The sequence below is a fragment of the Marmota flaviventris genome, chromosome 4, assembly GCF_047511675.1.
Source record: "Marmota flaviventris isolate mMarFla1 chromosome 4, mMarFla1.hap1, whole genome shotgun sequence".
NCBI classification, from domain to species: Eukaryota; Metazoa; Chordata; class Mammalia; order Rodentia; family Sciuridae; genus Marmota; species Marmota flaviventris.
This window is the reverse complement of record NC_092501.1, coordinates 163,910,619-163,928,289: the sequence shown is the minus strand read 5'-3', so window position 1 is coordinate 163,928,289 and position 17,671 is coordinate 163,910,619. Positions and strand designations below refer to the sequence as shown.

General features: G+C 43.7%; 1 protein-coding gene across 1 annotated transcript in view; it reads right to left on the bottom strand.

Annotated features, from left to right (window-relative positions):
• Positions 1 to 17,671, bottom strand: part of Myo16 (myosin XVI) — a 403,324-nt gene that overhangs the window by 116,204 nt on the left and 269,449 nt on the right. The window contains exons 23-26 of the mRNA XM_027938777.3: positions 9,662 to 9,737; positions 5,779 to 5,954; positions 3,448 to 3,528; positions 2,828 to 3,033 (exon numbers count right to left, since the gene is read on the bottom strand). Of these exons, the coding sequence (XP_027794578.3) occupies positions 2,828 to 3,033; positions 3,448 to 3,528; positions 5,779 to 5,954; positions 9,662 to 9,737 (539 nt within the window). The remainder of the gene's footprint in view (positions 1 to 2,827; positions 3,034 to 3,447; positions 3,529 to 5,778; positions 5,955 to 9,661; positions 9,738 to 17,671) is intronic.

Sequence of the window (17,671 nt, the reverse complement as noted above, 5' to 3'; positions counted from 1 at the left end):
CACACACAGCCATGGTCCCCATCCTCTGGTGCCAGATGGAGACTGCTTGTCGAATAGAGCTGCAAAGATCTCTGCAGTCATCCGAGGTGGCTCTAGGGAACAGCCAAGTAACCTTTAGTGCAGAGCTGCTGTGAGGCCAGGACTCAAGGCAGCAGAAGAGGAGGCATAAACACACTGTTTTATAATTTTCTCAGTGAGAGGGACCATCTGGTGTCCAGCACAGGAGTCCATACACAGTGTTGGGCACATGGCAAGTACAGAGAGGTCACCTAGACATCTTGACCAAGTGCATATCTTGGTTCAGTCAATCTGAGGTGGGTTGGGGATTTTACATGCCCCACAAATTCACTTTGTTTATCCAGGTATGGACAGACTTGGCTGGGGAAAAATAAAACACAGCACATACATCGTCCCCAAGTGACGACACCAAAGGTTGTCAACATGTTGTCAGACACCAGCAACTTAACATCACCTGGAAACTCATTAGAAGTGCTAATCCACAGGTCTCCCCTAAACCTTCAGATCTGAACTCGGGGCCAGGTGCCTGGGAATCTGCACAGTACCAAGTCCGGGTGATTCCCCTGTGCCCGATACTGGACACTGCTGTTCTCAGGAGTTGTGGCAGGAGACTGGCCCTAATGACCACTCCCACTCATCAAAGCTCATTGTCACAGGCTGAGGCAGGTGACTCCCCTAGTCCCAGGACAGTTTTTCCTAACTGCTTCCGACTGGATCCCAGATGGAGCTGCGCCCCAGAGGATCCCCAAATCCACCCCCAATCAGTTCCAATTCAGAAAGCCTGGAGCACACTTGGGAATCTCTTCCTTTTAACTCACACACGGGCTGGTTTAGAACTCATTGACTCCAAGGCCACTTGCACTTAACAGTGTGGGAGGGCTGACCTCAGCTGGCAGACATGATGTGTGAGAAATACATCCTCCTTAATACGCCAGATGCCCGAAGCCCGAAGGTGCTGACACCTCAGGGAGGGAGAAAGGCAGATTAAGAGCCTTCCTGAAAAACAGCAGTCCTAACTGGCCCCCTTCATTACAATCCAGGGACATGCCCCCTCCACTCGGAGACACTATAACATCTACTCCTACCTGCAGTCTGAGTTATTCCTATGGAGAGTCCAACTGTTAATTCCAGTGAACTAAGAGATAGATAGTGTGTCTATTGTCTCATTTATAAGCATCATTTAAGTTTTTGAACACAAATATCTGTTTATCGGAAGTACGTATTCTATCAGTTAAACATCGCCATTCCCCTGGGGCTGAGCTTTTTCTGAAGATGTTCTGACAGTCTCTGTTCTCTGGAGAGCTCCAGTAGAGCTCCAATGATGTTCATTTTTTTTTTCTTTGTGAAATTTATACAAATGGAAAAAAAAATGCTATTTTATTCTTCTGGAAAAAACAAATGTTATAAAAATTAAACAGAATAGTTTAAATATTACATCCTTTGTTCTGAACTTAATATTTAATTTAGCAATTTAAGTTTTTTTAAATTTTGTTTTCATTTAGCAGCTTCTTTAAACTTGTGACTCACAGTGAACTGGTAACAAAAGTTTTAAAATCTTTTTTAGGTCAATGGTTTATCATACTAATTCATATTCATCTTTTAACCATAAACGCTAGATGTCATACTTTTATTATTTTCCATCAGTATTACTTTAAAGATTCATCTTGGATTGTGTAAGATTGCTAAGTACTGTCTGGTTTTGTTTTTTTCCCACCTCACTTTTGTTTCCTGAATGTCTACAGCCATATATTATCGTATTTTCATGGAGACTCATACCAGCCTCACATGAAAGCCACATCAATTCCAAATGCTCCTTCCTGTGCTTCTGCAGCATTCTGTCCACAGACGACTGCTAAAGCACCCAGGGCCTCTCTCCATATGTGCACCCCCATCTCGTCAGCCGAAGTCCTCAACCTCAGCGAGCAGACAAGGCAGCGCAGACACTGGAGACCTGGACCAGCAATGTGCCGGCCAGCATAGACTTAGAAACCAAGTTAGTACTCACCAACTAATTCTCTAAATTTGGCTTTATTAGTGAATATTATCAATTTGATCAAAGCCAGACTAATGTTTCTGATAAAATAAAAACACATATGAACATATACTCGGCTGGGTAGGTTATGGGTGGGGGTGGGTCAGGCACTCCTTGCAACTTGCCCAGGTGAAGCTACTGCAGAGCAGGGCCACCCTGGAGATGTGGCCACACCTCTGGAGATCTCCTAGGGCACAACGCCCTGTCTGTGTGGGGGATGCTTCTATCTACAGGAAGGGCCAACAAACTTCTTCTCTAAGGGGCCAGGTCACAGTTATTTCATAGTTTACACTATGGCATACCGTCCCTCTTACCCACTGTAGTGCAAAAGAGACCACAAACAATAAGTAAATGAATATCATCTGCTATGCTCCAACTAAACAGCATTTCCAAAAACAAGAGGTGAGGGGTGTGACCAGGAGTGCTGGCTAACCCTGATCTAAAGGGATTTTGTTCACAGATGAAAAGGAGGAAATCACCACAGACGTCTGTTTCTACTTTTAACTAGTCGTCACATAGACACTAGATGTCCTAACTCTGTAACTCTTTAAATCCAGGGAAAGCCACACGTTTAAGGGAACATGAAGGCGGTTTCCAAAGTGTCCCCAGCAGAGTCTGGTACCTTTTGACAAAGGCTCTACCAGTGCGTTTCACGGCATCCCCGTCCTCAAGAGAAGAAAATACACGGCGAAGGCAAAGGCAAAGCCGAAATGGTAGGCAAGTCTCCGCCCGGCCACATGCAGCGCTAAGAGCAGGCAAAGCAGGCGAGGGATTTACCTCGACAGGAAATCCGCAAAGGAAAGGCGCACGGGGTACCCGAACCTGAAGATCTTCACCAGCTCCAGGACGCCCAGGTACTGCAGCTGAGCCGACACGTAGAAGTGATCAAACACGTCTGGCAGCTGCGAGTTATTGGGTTTGATGCAGTGAATGACGTGCGGGGTGCAGCGCTGGAGCTTCCCGGTAATATCTGCCAGGGATTTCTACAGGAAAAGAAAGACCAGCTGACTCACCCAGAGAACCTGGCTGGAAACTCTGAGCGCTCTTGTTGGTTTTCGTACTTTTATTTTTTTATTTTGATATAGATTCTCTCGCTAAGTTGCTGAGGCTGGCCTTGACCTGTGATCCTCTTGCCTTAGCCTCCAGAGTTGCTAGGATTATAGGCATATGCCACTATATCCGGCTTTTATTTTTTGTTTTTGTTTTCTTAATACAAATCTCTATCTCCAATCTGACTCTATTGTATATCACATATTCACTTACTGTGTGTGTACGTGTGTGTGTGTGTGTATTTACTTTTCCCTGGAGGTATTCAAGTTTTCAGAAATGGAAAAGAATTCCATGTGACCCTGGTGTGGCTGACACAGACTCACGAGGCCCTTGGCATTTTCACTGACCCTGAGCTGTGACGCTGTGCTGGTGGGATCGCTGCGCTCCAGTCTTTGCCGAAATGTAGACGCTCCTTTCTTTTTTAATATCTGTAATGAGAAAAGAAAGAGGGAGGGAAAGACAGGGAAAGGGTGAGCTTTGCTCAAATTTTAATTACTAAATTTCAGTTTAGAAGGAAAAAATAGAAACTAAGGTTTACATCCATGTAAATCCACAGGCAAAGGCATAAAACAGTTTATAAAAACCAGGACCAGACAATCTTTCCGTAATGCTCCTGTAACTTGATGAATGGCACCTGAAGGTCAAACAGAGCCCCAGCTGCTGCCCTTTCAAGGGCAAGGCTGTCAATCAGGCCCACCACCATCCACGCCCACCTTCATTTGAGAACACACATAGATCCCAATCACCTCCCTGCAGTGTTCTGGTCATTACATCAGTGGGGATGAAGGAGATTTCAGGTTATAAAGAGCAGATGCTTCCACAAGTGTTCGTGTGCTTCCTTAAATTTAAAATATAAGCAGCACTGCATGTGGGTATGGGCTGGACACTTGTGCTCCTTCAGAAACCCCAAACCTCAGAGAAAGAGAAAGAGGAAAGGACTCTTTCTCTCCTCCACCCTCTCTCTTAATAAAAGAGGTTAATAAGTTATTTGTGAAAAATGATAATAGATTGTTTTCTTCAATAAGTAATTACACACACGTTCTCAAAAGAAAAATAATCACATGTAGTGAAGATAATGGAGATACAAAACCATCAGTGGAAATGAGGCCAATGGACGAAGATAAAAAGGGCGGGAGGTAGATAGTCAGATTCCAGCAGGGGTTAAAAGAAACCTCGGCCACTAGTGCCCTGCCTCATCCACAGCACCACGCAGACCCAGACCAACACACGGATTGATGGAAAGCCACTTCTCTCTAAACCACAAGAAGGACTCCTGATGCAGCGTCCTCTGAGCCTGGTGCTGCTGCAATGACAGTAGCTCCCTTCCTCCCATTACATGACCTTGGAGCAGGAGGACTGACTGTAACCAACAAGGGAAGGCACTGTGCAGGGACTGGCCCCACTTCAAGGTGTCTCCTACCAACGCAGTGCCCAGGCAAAGCAGGTCAAAGCCTGTCCTCCTGGCTGCAGGGGCAGATTGCCGGACAAGGGCATTAAAAAGGGGACGGCTAGGGAAGTGAGGGATGGAACACACAAGGCTGTCAGACAGACAAATCTCCATCCCTGAGCATGAGTGCTCAGGTTTCCGTTCTGTGTGGAGGAGCCACTGCAATCTCCTCCCCTCTGCAATCCTTCTCAGCCTCACGGTGCTTAATAATATCTAATAACGGAGGACAGTTCAGAGGTGTGCAGGGATCACTTGCTCTTGATTTGCAGGAGGATGGAGAAAGGAAGAGCCAGAAGGTGCAGAAGAGCAGCGGGAATGAGGATGGTGCTTCTAAAGGACAACCCTTTGTCTTTTAATGTAAAAGATGCCATTTTGTATGCAGTGAGAGTGACTTCCTGTGCTCATCCTGCTCTGGACAAGTACATCAAAGGGTCGCTAATTTCTAGGCCCTGCTTGCTAAACACACTCACATTCCCCACCACTCTACTAAAAGAGTTGATTCAATTATGCCTTTATTTTAATTGGAAAACCAAGACACATTCCAGCAGGCTGCAACAACTGCATTTCTAAAATTGATTGTCCTGAATGCTTTCCCAACTCAACGCCTCCTCTTCTTTTCTTTTGGTAGACACAAGCAAAATAACGTGAATGCAGTCTGGCGCTGTATTTGTAAGAAGCTGAACATGCTTCAAACTTTCCCTTATCAGTTTGAAATAACTCTTCACAGAGATTTTAGTTCTCTTCTAGAATTAGAACCTTTAGGTTATATGGACATTCAAATTTATGTGGAACAAATGCTGAAATTAGCTTAGCAAAAACTAAGGTAAAAATCTACAAATAAACAATAACAATATTTTAAGATCAAACATGCTGTATGTCTAAAAGAGAAGTAAATATTCATGGTTCAGAAACCCCAAACCTCAGAAATGATAAGGTAGGTAAGTATTTACCCTCAGAGCCTACTGCCCCCACTTCAGTCCCCATTCATCCAAAAGGAAGGCAGATGAAATGCAAATGGGATGTCACACAGACAACTGATTTGTCACCCCCACTGCACTTTCCTGTAACGTCCCCTCTCTTGGACAGTTCTGGTGGGTATCCTTTCCTTTAATTCTTTCTATTAAAATATAAGTTTCTTTACATGATTGTACAAAATTATGATTTTTTTTTAAACAAAGAAAATATCCAAGCAACCTAGAAGCAAATAAACAAGAATCACAGAGGTGCCTACCGTGCTAAGCTCGAGATAATTCTTGTTCTCTCCAACAATTGAGGAAGCTGTCGTTTTCTTATGGAGCAGGGCAGATTTATGTCCTCGGAATTTAAAGGAAGGATATGAAGATAGGAGGGATCCCGTTGGTGACAATTTCGACTGGAACAAATGATTGATCACGACATTTTCACTAGCTAGGAAATAAGTAAACGGACGTTGTTAAGTGCTGTTAAAATCATTATTTACTTGAATGTTAAATTTATTCCTCATAAAAGTACTTTAACCACTAAAGCATTCTGTGCTGAGATGTAAAAGGTGCTACAGGTCTGCCCCCTCCCCGCCATGGTCCTGTCTCATTCCCTGACCCTAGCTGCCCTGGGCCAGGTGTTCTGCCCCTTGTTCTCCACCTGAGCTCCCGGCCCTTGGATCTCTGCCTGGCACTGCCTCCTGGTTATGGGCACTGTCCAGCTCAGACCTGAGGGGCTTTGGTGCAGCTGACCAACTCATGAAGACATCTGGTTCTGGTCAGTAACACCCCATCCCACTCCAGGAAAGCAGTACCTTGGGTAGTAGACCATTTCAGACCCTCACCTGGCTGCACCTGTTGTTGGGTTAAAGAAGGGGAGAGAGAACCCCTTTTGCTGAATTCAGTCAAGATGCCAGGGTCAAAGTGAACTGAAACATTTTAGACACTATGAAATTCTAGGTCCACGTTCCCATCTGGACATCTCAGGGAGAAGAGGAGGTGGAACGAGTGGAGTCTGGATCACACGTTTCAACAGCAATTTGAAAACAATGTGGATGGCTGGTAAAGACAAGAGGGAGAACTCTTGGGGTTGGTTTTCTGTATGTAGACAGCTTTTGGAGCCTAAGTTTCCCTCTTTATCAAAGGATGATGACAGTACCTTGGCAGTTATTGCAAGGCTTGAAATGTGAAATAACATGCATCAATCACTTAAGATCATGCTCAGCCCATCGGGCTGGGAGCAGCGTGTAACAGTGAAGTAGTTTAGTTGCTACCTTTCCCACACTCAGGGGTTCTGCTTGCCCAGGTACAAAATAAGGCAGATAGAATCTAAATCTGCATCGCCTTCAGTGAAAAGTCACATTAATAAACAAGCAGGGAAACGGGAGAGCGGTCAAAGAAGGAGGACGTAATACAGAGGCAGGAGTGGGAAGGGACCCTGTGGTGTTGGCTTCAAATTATGGGAGAAAGCCACTGTTTTTAATACACAGCTGCATATCTAAATATTATCTATGTCTGTCTCTTAAATGTTGAGGTCTGAAAATACCTAAAATCAAAGACACTACAGAAGCAGTGAGCTCACCCAGGCCCCAGACCACAGTGTTCCTCAATTCCAGACTTCCCAAAGACCAATTAGGCTGGTTCTAGATCTGACACTGTCTTGGAAGACCAGTTATGAGGGAACACTAAAAAAGTCACGGGAACTTGTCAAAAGGACACAGGAGCTGGCCTAAAGGTGTTCTAACAGGCCACGCCTTGGAGAATTTTAGCATCAAAATAATGATGTAGTGGTATATGGCTCACTGAATAAAATAAGAACACCTGAGTCCACCCGGTCATATAAGCAAAGGAGCCAGTGAAGTAGGAGACATGGAGTGTCATAGCAGAAGGCCACTGTTGGTGGGGGGACGGCGTTCTGCAACTGTAAGAGGAATAACTGATTCAAGCAAGCATGACAGATGCCTGCAAATCCAGCTGGGAGAGCTTGATGGAACAGAACATTCGCACGGTCTCCAAGTGCTTCCTCCCAGGTTACTCATCAATGCCAAAGAGGAACCAGCAACTCTGGAAACCGAGAGGCTGGCAGACACTACCGTGTCAAAGCAGTCGCGAGTCACAGCTTCAGGGACATTTATGGTGGTCACTGCCTCTGGTGCACTGAGGATGCATATGCCACCTCTGGGGGGTTCCTGGCAAAAATGCTCAGCTTGATTCTGATATAAGTAAAATTCAAATATCCCCAAATTGAGGAACACTGCATGAAATAACTGATATTTAATTTTTGAAAACAATGTCATGGAAAACTATGGAAATGTCCAAGATCAAAGATTGAAGTGAAATGACCCTGAACTGTGGGAAATCGCTATAAAAGACATTAATGGGACAATTGCCAATGCTTTATATGAGCTCTGGATTAGATGTCAGCATTGTATCAATGATCAATATTCTGATAATTTACTGAGTTCAAGTAAGACAATGTCCTCATTTTGGAATGTGCATTGACATGTAGACATTAGCAGATGAGTGACTTGTTCTCAAGTGGTTCAGAAAATACACACATGGAGGAGGAAGGGGGGGAGGGAGATGGAGGAAGGGAAGGAAAGAAGGCCCCAAACACCCTGATCTGAGGAAACTGGGAGTTCTCCGTACTAACTTTATAACTTGTCTTTATTGAAACCACTTCAAAATAAACAAACAACAAGTACATACCATGACCCTCGTAAACAATAACAAAGCAATTGTTATTCATATGTATAGCAAGTCTAAATGTGTGTGGGACCACACAAATAATGCAACACATTATCTTCCAACTGAGGGATAACAGCCTTAAATAAAACTGAAAACACCAGTCATAAACATGGACCACACTGTTTGCCTGATCCCCTTTTATTTTATATATAATCTATGTATATTGATAGGTAGATATAATATACCACCATGAAATACAAAAAAAAAAAAAAGCATTGTGCCAACTTCTAAAACATGCTATATATTAGATCTTCGCTAAAAGACAATACCCAAAGGAAAGGGCATTAAAAATAAAAGTGCAGGTAACTGCATACTAGGAGCAAGGCATTTCCAGTGATAACGGGTCGGATCAATTACCGCGATTCCTCCTCGATCATGATATCCTCCCAGTCCATGCTTCAACACTGGTCTCTGCTAAGACAACTCCCAATGAGCGCATGTTCTGGGAGGCCAGCAGAGTGACCCCTTCCCCGGGAAGACTCTGAAACAACCATGCTGCTGCAACCTGAGGCAGATGTGTCCTGAGACCAGAAGTGACGTGGACGTCTGATCTCCAGCTCAGAGGCACCTAAGTACTTCATGAAAGGCATCATAGGCTTCCTGTCCCAGGAGAGACAGATGCTCTGTTGCTTCCAGAGCACCTTAAAGCACAAAAGAAGCTGAGCTTACATTCACTAAAGGGGTCATTAGAAAAATGTGAATCACTGCAGAAATGCCACTAAGAAAATAACTACTAGAGGAGACAGAATCATATATAGACACATACGTATACAATTGGAATATATATGAATTTAATACATTGTTTTATATATAGTATAGAATCATAGTCAATATATATGTAGAGTATTAATGCCCACCTAGTAGAAGGAACTGATAAATCTATCTATCTATCTATCTATCTATCTATCTCTATATATATATATCTGTAAATACATGTATACACATATACACATAAGCACAGATTTATAAACATACTGGCTCCTTCTACTTAGTGGCATTAATACTCTATAACTGGATGTGCATAAGAATAAAAGACCATCCCTGGTTGTGCTTCACGGTATCTTAAGTAATGAATTCACCCTACTGTGGCCTAAATAACTTTGGACGCCATATTCATCTTCATTAGTCTTCACAGAATAGCTTTTTTATATTCATACCACTGAAGTAGTAAAGGTGTTTTACATTCCTATCTGCTAAAAGCTTAGTTAAATTATGGTTTCTACTGGACTCCAAATTAAATTGTAACCAATGCACAGTATGGCAAGACACATTCCTTATTATTCTGGGCATTACAATGCAAAAGATATTTCAATTATCCTTTTGCTGGTAGCATATTTTGTAGGAAAAAAAATTCAAGAAATAAGGAATGCATGGCATTTTAACCAGTGTAGGGAGAAATCAACTTACTTTTCATTACAAATAGAAGATTCTGTGAAAGGGAGTCTTTATTTTTTTCAATTGCTCCAACAATTTCATACATTACCTATAATAAGAGAAAATAGCATAATTACTAAGGATTAATCATGACCATGAAAATAAATTCCTTTAAAGAATAATTCAATTCAGCTGAAGTTTTAAATTATTCATGAAAGAAGTGTCTTCAGGTCTGAGAGCTCACACTGCATGCAAGTTCAAAGCTATCGCCTGCATGTTCTCATTCTGTACTTAAAGAGCGGACACTGCTCCTCTGCTGTTTCGCAAGGCTCTCTTCTGATCCTGAGTTTAAGGGCAAAGGCTGATGACTCACACCCTGAAGCCCCTTTATTCTTAAGGATTGCAACTCAAAAATCAGCTAACCAAGTACAGGCTCCTGACACTGAGCCTGTGTAGTGATGGCAGTCTGAGATGGCCTGTGGTCTCCTTATTAAGGGCTGCTTGCTGTTAGATCATTTAACAGCCAGTTCATCGGATGTCTTTTGAATGAAGAAAACATGAGAAACAATTATCAAAGAACACATTTGGGTGACTTAATTGTCTGGTTTTATTGGTATCCAGTATGGCTGGGAGACCTGATCTTTAGAGAGACAGTTTTACTGCATCTGTCTGAGCTAAGTATGAGCTCCCAGAGGGGTCATGAGAAGCCATTCAGCCACACCTCCATCAGGAAGCCTGTCCATTTCAATATCAGCTCCTTTCAGAAGCATCCCGTGGCACAGAACCCTGGGCAGGGTGCCAGAGGCTGTCCTTTGTCTCTTCCTACCATCACCCCTGGTAGAAATCAAGAGGGAGAAACAGTGGCTAGACCTGCCACTCTGGGGATTCCCAGGGAGGACAGGGTCTGGGACAGGAGGGGATTGACAGACACAGAGAGGCCATGAGTCCACTTGGTCTGTGGGAGGAAACCTAGAGAAGGCCACCCCATCCCTGGTGGTCCATGTCCCTACGTGGCCTTGAGTCCCAGGGCTCACGTGTCCTCCTTCAGTAAAGCTCTGTGTGGATTCCTTGATGTCACGGGAGCCTGAGCCACAGGAATCTCCAGGTCTCCTGTTAAAACCGAAGTGCAAAGCTCCCCTGTTGTTCCCAACAAGGGCACGGACGTCCACAGACAGCATCCAGATATCTACCGGGCACACAGCTTTTATTTATTTATTCATATTATATATTTATTTATATTATTTACATTTATTTATTCATGTAAATGTATTTTATTGGTAGGGCATTTGCATATCATTAATGAACCACAAAGCAGGTCAACTAAATCACTTTTGTGATACTGGGCAAACTCTAGCGGCTCCTGCAATCCTTCCGGTGTTAAATCGTATTCCCTAGGGCCCTCCAACTCTAAAAGCCTCTGACCTTATTCATAAGATACAAATGGACACATATTGACAGGCTGGGTTGACAGCCCACTGTAGATATGGGCTGTAGACACTACCAAAACAGCTTACTTATTTTATCGTAATTACCCCTGTAATCAAATGACTGATGACACAGTACATAAAATCGGCTTTAGTGGATTATTGACATGTGGTTTTAAATATTTATTTTTGGCCCCAAATTTGAAATCAAGTATTGCTTCAAGGAATTTTTCATACTGTCATGGAGAGATGGCACTCAAGATCATCATCAGCACCCTGGGTGTACCATAGCACCTTGCCACTGGATCACTGGTGCTTCTAGGGTCTTAGTGGACAGAGCTGAGAAATACAGAACACGTACCGCAATACAGAACACGTACCGTGCACGGGCAGGCAGGTGCACACGCACTTTTCATTATAGTCAAAGGTAAAATGTCACTGAATTCCATATTTGGTCTTTTAGCCATGATAATTTCTTCAATCTAAAGAAGTTTGGTGTTGGCTTTGTCAAAGGCAATTTAAAAATCTCTAGATAGGGAATAGGGGTGGGAGGGAAAGGGAGGGAGAAGGGGAATAGCATGGATGGTGAAAGGAGACCCTCATCATTATATAAAATACATGTATGAAGATGTGAATTTGGTGTCAACATATCTCATATACAATCAGAGATATGATAAATTGTGGTATAAAGGTGTATTAAGAATCGTAATGCAAAAATAAATAAATAAATAAAGGGAAAGGTCCTTTTTACTTTAAAAAAATCTAAATATATGGTACCCCTTCATGCTCATTTATTATATACATAAATAATGTGTTCCCATCACCTTTAAATATTTTGAATTAGCATTTTAATTTAAATATAATTTTTAATTATAATATTTCATTGGTTCTTTTTGGTTATACATGAGAATAGAATTGATAATAAAAGTAATTATGATAATTATAAAATAATTATAAAAGTATAGGATATAACTTGTTCTAATTCAGTCCCCAGTACTTCCCCTTCCCCTCCATTACTCTTCCCTGTTCTCTTCTCTCTACTCTACTGACCCTTTCTCCTATTTACTTATAGACATTTTGTCTTTAAAATCAGTGTCTTGGGGATGTACATGATGGTGAAACTCACTGTGGTATATTCGACATGTACATAGAAAAGGTAGGTGAGGTCCACTCCACTCTCTCTCCTTATCCCATCCTTCCACCCTTCCTTCATTCCCCTTGTTCACTACACTGGAGAGATAATTTTAGATTTACATGAAGTTGCAAAAAAACAATACAGATAGATCATGAGTACCCTTCTCCAGTTTCCTACAAGGATAGCATTTTACAACTAATCATAATGGAGATATTGATTAGGATGGTGAAAACAGAGAACACAACATCAGCACATTGGTCCTGTGTGTTGCCAATTTTGCTCACCTCCCAGAAATCGCCATCTATTTGTGGGGCTCTACTTCTGGGCTCTTTATTCTGCTTTGCTGATCTGTGTGTCTGGCCTTTGGACACTGTCTTGGTCACTGAAGCTTTAAACCACAATGTCGAGTCCCACAGGCTGATTCCGCCCACTCTACTTATAAAACTGGCCTCAGCTACTTTAGCTTCTTCTCCTTTTCATATGACTTTTAGAATTATATTACATTTTCTTTTACATCTACAAAAATTTTGCTGTGATTTGGTTAGAAATAGCATTGGATCTGAATGCCAATTCTGGGAGACTTGGCTGTGTTCATTATGACCAAGTGGATGAGTTACTCTGTTGTCTTTTAATCTAAGAACATATCATGTCTCTCCTTTTAATTAGACTATGATTTCATTCATCAGCATTTTGTGGTTTTCAGCATAACATTCTCTACATAATTTGTTAGATTTATACCCAAGTATTGCGCCGTTGATGAGTGACTGTAAATGTTATTGCATTTTTAATTTCAGTGCCCATTACTAGTATATAGACAAGCAATGGAATTTTTATGTTCATCTTGTATCTTTTGACTCTGCGATACTCACTTATTACTTCTTTGGTTTTTATTTTTTTTTAATCTTGGTAGATTCCTTGGGATTTTGCACACTGAAATTTATGTCTTAAATAAACATAAATTTCTTACTTCTTCCTTTCCAATCTGTCCACTTTTGATTTCCTTTCTTGCCTCATGACACTTTGCTAGAACATAGCAGACATCCTTGCCTTGTTTCCAATCTTGGGCTCAAACATTGTTTTCAACCATTAAAAACAAAGCCAGCAGTAGATTATTACAGATGCTCTTTATCAGGTGGAGGCTGTCCCTACTATTTCTATTTTTCTTAGAGTTTTCCTCATGAATGGTTATTGAATTTTATCGAAACTTTTTTTTTATTCCTTGATGTGATGCTGTGATGTTTTTCTTCTTCAGCTTGTTAATGTGATGGATTACTTGATTGATTTCCAAACATCAGATTGGCTTTGCACTCCTGGGTAAAAATGCCCATTGGCCACGGTGGACAGTTCTTTTCATATATTCCTGAATTGTAGTTGCTGATATTTTAGCAGTGTTTTGCATTTATAATCATGAGTGATATTTATCTTTAGTTTTCTTGTGTGTACGCGTGTGCCTGTTAAAGCCTTTGCCTGGTTTGGGTATCAGGATAATACCAGCTTGATAAAACAAACTGGGAAGTGTTCTCTCTCTTATTTTCTGGACAAGTTTGTACAAAGTTGGTGTTAATTTTCCTTCAAACATTTGGTAGAATTCTCCAGTGAAACCATCTGGAACAGGGAGATTTTAAATTACAGATTCATTTTCTTGATAGGCCTACTCAAATTATCTATTTTATATTGGGTGAACTGAGGTAGTGTATGTTTTCGGAGGAACAGGTCCATTTCATGATACGGTCAAATACACGATGGGGTTATTGGTCGTGTTCTCTTTTGATCTTGGATGTATGCGAGGCACGTAGGTATGTTTCCTGTTTCATTCCTGGCTACCTGCGTTTTCTCTCTCTTTTTTCTTTGTCAGTCCTGCTAGAGGTTTATCGTTTTTACTGGTGCTTCCAAAGGCCAGCTCTGTTGGGAAGAGTCTCGCCTCTCCCCGATTCTACTGGATTCTGCTGGCACCACCTTCCACGGCTTGCTTTGGTTGACTTTGTTCCCTAGTTCTTGGGACAGAAGCTCACATGATGGATTTCAAACTTGCCCTATTTTCTAATATGTGGATTTAGGGCTATCAATTTCCCTTTTCGACTTGTTTTAACTCACAAATTTACTAGGTTGCATTTTCATTTTCATTCCGTTGAACATACATTTTTAAAATCCTCTCAGCTTTCCTCTTTAATGCGTGGGTTATATAACGGGGTACTGCCCGTTTCCAAGCCTTTGTTGATTTTTAGTTTAGTCCCACTGTTTTAGTCAGCTTTTTCTCTGCTGTGACTAACGGATCTGACCAGTACAGCTATACAGGAGGAAGAGTTCATCTGAGGGCTCACAGTTTCAGGGGTCTTAGTCCATAAAAGGCCGGCTCCATTCCTGGGGCTCGAGGTGAGGCTGAACATCATGGTGGGAGAGGGTGGCGAAGGAAAGCAGCTCGCATCCTGGTGATCAAGAAGCAGAGAGACTCCATCTCCAGATACGAAATATACGCCCCATAGCCATGCCCCCAATTAACCCCTCCCTCCAGCCACACCCACCTGCCTCTAGCCACCACTCAGTTAATCCCACCAGGGACCAATTCACTGATGGGGTTAAGACTCTTACACCCTGATCATTTCTCCTCTGAACCTTCTTGCATGGTCTAACACGTGAGCTTTGGGGATACTCCATATCAAACCATAACACCCACTGTGGTAGGCAGACCTTCACCATTTCTTGACGGTTCTTTCAAATGTGTTGGGTTCTGAGTTACGGTCCAGCATCGGGCCTATCTTGATACATGTTCCATGGGGACTTCAACATCTTGACCTCTGCTTCTGTAGGCCAAGGTGTTCTGTAACCCTGGGAGATCCTGTGGTCCATGGCAGATGCCATCCTGTATCCTTGCTGACCTCCCAGGCAACTGTTGCAAAGAGGGTGTTGAAGTTTCCAGCTTAACCCTCATGGGCTCCCTTTAGTTCTCCTCGCAGGGAGGAGGCAGGGCATCACCTCAGCCCTGGGCAGGGAGGACTAGTCCCTCTCCACCTCCTTGGCCAGCGTGGGTTCCCACGACTGCTGGGTGGGGACAGCAGGTCTGCCCGCTAGGCCACTGTCGTGCTTCTCTGGCTATGGGGTGAGCAGTGTCGGGTAAGTACTTCTGCACTGATTCCGACGTGGGGAGGCATTGCCTGGGCAGAGCTGGAAGTCTTGACCCCACTCACTGGCTCTGACCTGGCCCCAGTGCAGGGAGATGTGGGTGACACACACCCAGACTCAGCACTGTGCTGAAATCTGATGAACCTACAGATTTCTGAATCGTACATGCTAAAAAGAAAACTATGATTTTGATAAGCATAATTAAAAGATTTGTTTTTAAAAGATGTTGTTTTAGTTGGCCACAGCTAAAATGGTCGACATGTCTTCTTTTTGTCTTGAATGAATAGACAACCTTTGTATAAGTCAAGCTTTCCAGAGAAATAGCATCGATAGGGTAATAGATACTAAAATACACATCATGGGGAATTGGCTCAAGCAATCATGAAGGCTGAGATCTGCCATCGGCAAACTGGAAACCAGGAAGCTGGTATAAAGTCCTCGGTCGGAGGGTCAGTGGTCTAGAATCCAGGGTGCCGAGCACAGGGTGGACCATGTTCAGCTCAGCAGTCAAAGAGTAAATCTGAGTTTCTTCCACCTTTCGTGCTTGCGGGCCCTAGAGGTGGCATGGGACCCAGCCACACTGGGAGGCAGATCAGTTCTACACAACCCCATCCAAGCCGACTGCTCCCCAAACAACCAAACTTGTTTTTTAAAAATATTCCAAGCTTATCTGGAAAAATATTCCAATCCTTAGCTGACAAGTAATGATTGAACTGGGCACAATGGGGTGTTCTCATCCAGGCATACACTGCAGAAAGAGCCACTTGCCCTGATGAACTAGCTCTTGGGCATCCCACGGCCTAGTCAGATCCAACACGATCACAACCACACAGGCCCAGCTCTCGGAGGTGTCAAGCTACGGAAGAGGATCGGGGCCCTGCAGGGCAGGCTTGGGCTCCAGCTTCCACCTCTCAGTGCCCGGGTGGCTGGGCCAGTTACTGACCATGCCTGACTTCTCATCTGCAGGTGAGCAAGCTACACGGGTGCTTCCCTCTCCAGCTGTCTCTCCCCTCCCTCTCTGTCTCTCTCATTTTGAAGGTAAGTAAGGGAAAGGCTTATTTTTATCTACTTGAGCACAACACCTATCGTTTTCTAGCTCTTATTTCTAACGATTACCTGTGCTGCTTCTCAGTCCAGATTTGTTTCCATCACGGACTTGAGAAGGACCCATGGACTCACCTGGCCATCTACCTGAGGCTGCCGCATGGACTGCCTGCCTGACGAGGAGTCATTCTATGACATCCTGTGGTTTTGCTGGATGAAATGCATTTAGACCTTTACGAACATCGCTCCCAAACAGAAGGATCCTCCCTAGAAGGGAGCCACATGAAAGTCACCAGCCATCCACGGGTCACTGGCCTCCAGCCGGAGTGGCCTTGAGCCATGCAGCAACAAGTTTATAGAAAAGACGCCAAAAGAAAATGCAAAACAGTGGGGACCCCCACTGGGGTTCCTGGGTAATTCAAAGGGAAGTAGGCCCCAAAGCCCAGGGGAGTGGACATAGAATCTCTATGTAGGGAAAACACAATCTCTCCCAGCAATCACCTGGGTCTGGGGTGGTGGGAGGACAGAGAAAGGTCCTTTTCCCAGAGGCCCGCCAGGCGGCAGGAGCCGCGGAAAGCAGATTTTAGGTGGCAGGCCCTTCTGGCCACTGGGGCAGCTGCTCCGCTGGGCTCTGACCCTCTCTTTCTTGCTGGCTCATTATTTGGGGAATGAAAGGAGAAAGACATGAAAGGAACCAAAGACAGAGGCCAGGCCAGTCCTCCCCGGCCCCCGCCATCTTTACATGATGGATCCTCAGGCCTTCATTCCCCCCCCCTCCAAGACTGGAAGGTGGGTTTCATGCTGTGGGTGACAGCCTCCCTCGGGCATGTAATAGAGAAATTTATATGCATACAACCTGCTACAAATCTTTAAGGAAATTGTCACGCATTCAAAAATTTCCTTTGGAACGATTCTGTTCACTAAATGACTCAAGAGAGCCACGGCTTTTGTCTGTGTTTCAGCCGCGCTCACTCGAGTGCTTCCGCGTGGATGCCAAGCGCAGGGTGCGACATAAGCGAGAGCAGTGACAGCAGGCTGCTTTGGGGACGCGCTTGCTGCAACACTCTGGCACCACAGTAAACACAATTAGAAGATGAATTATGTCAGCTCTAGATGAAGAAAGGGGGGTATCGAACCCTTTCCACGGCTGTGAATCACGGTTCATCAAGACACCGAGGTTCCTGGCTTCACAAAGAAAGGAGAAGCTACGACGCGGAACCCTCGTATATTCTCCTCCTAACCAAGGCTGCCAGGCTCAGGCTTGGCTCATCACCAAGGCAACCGAAATCCAAAGGCGAGAGTGCCACAGAAATAGCTCAG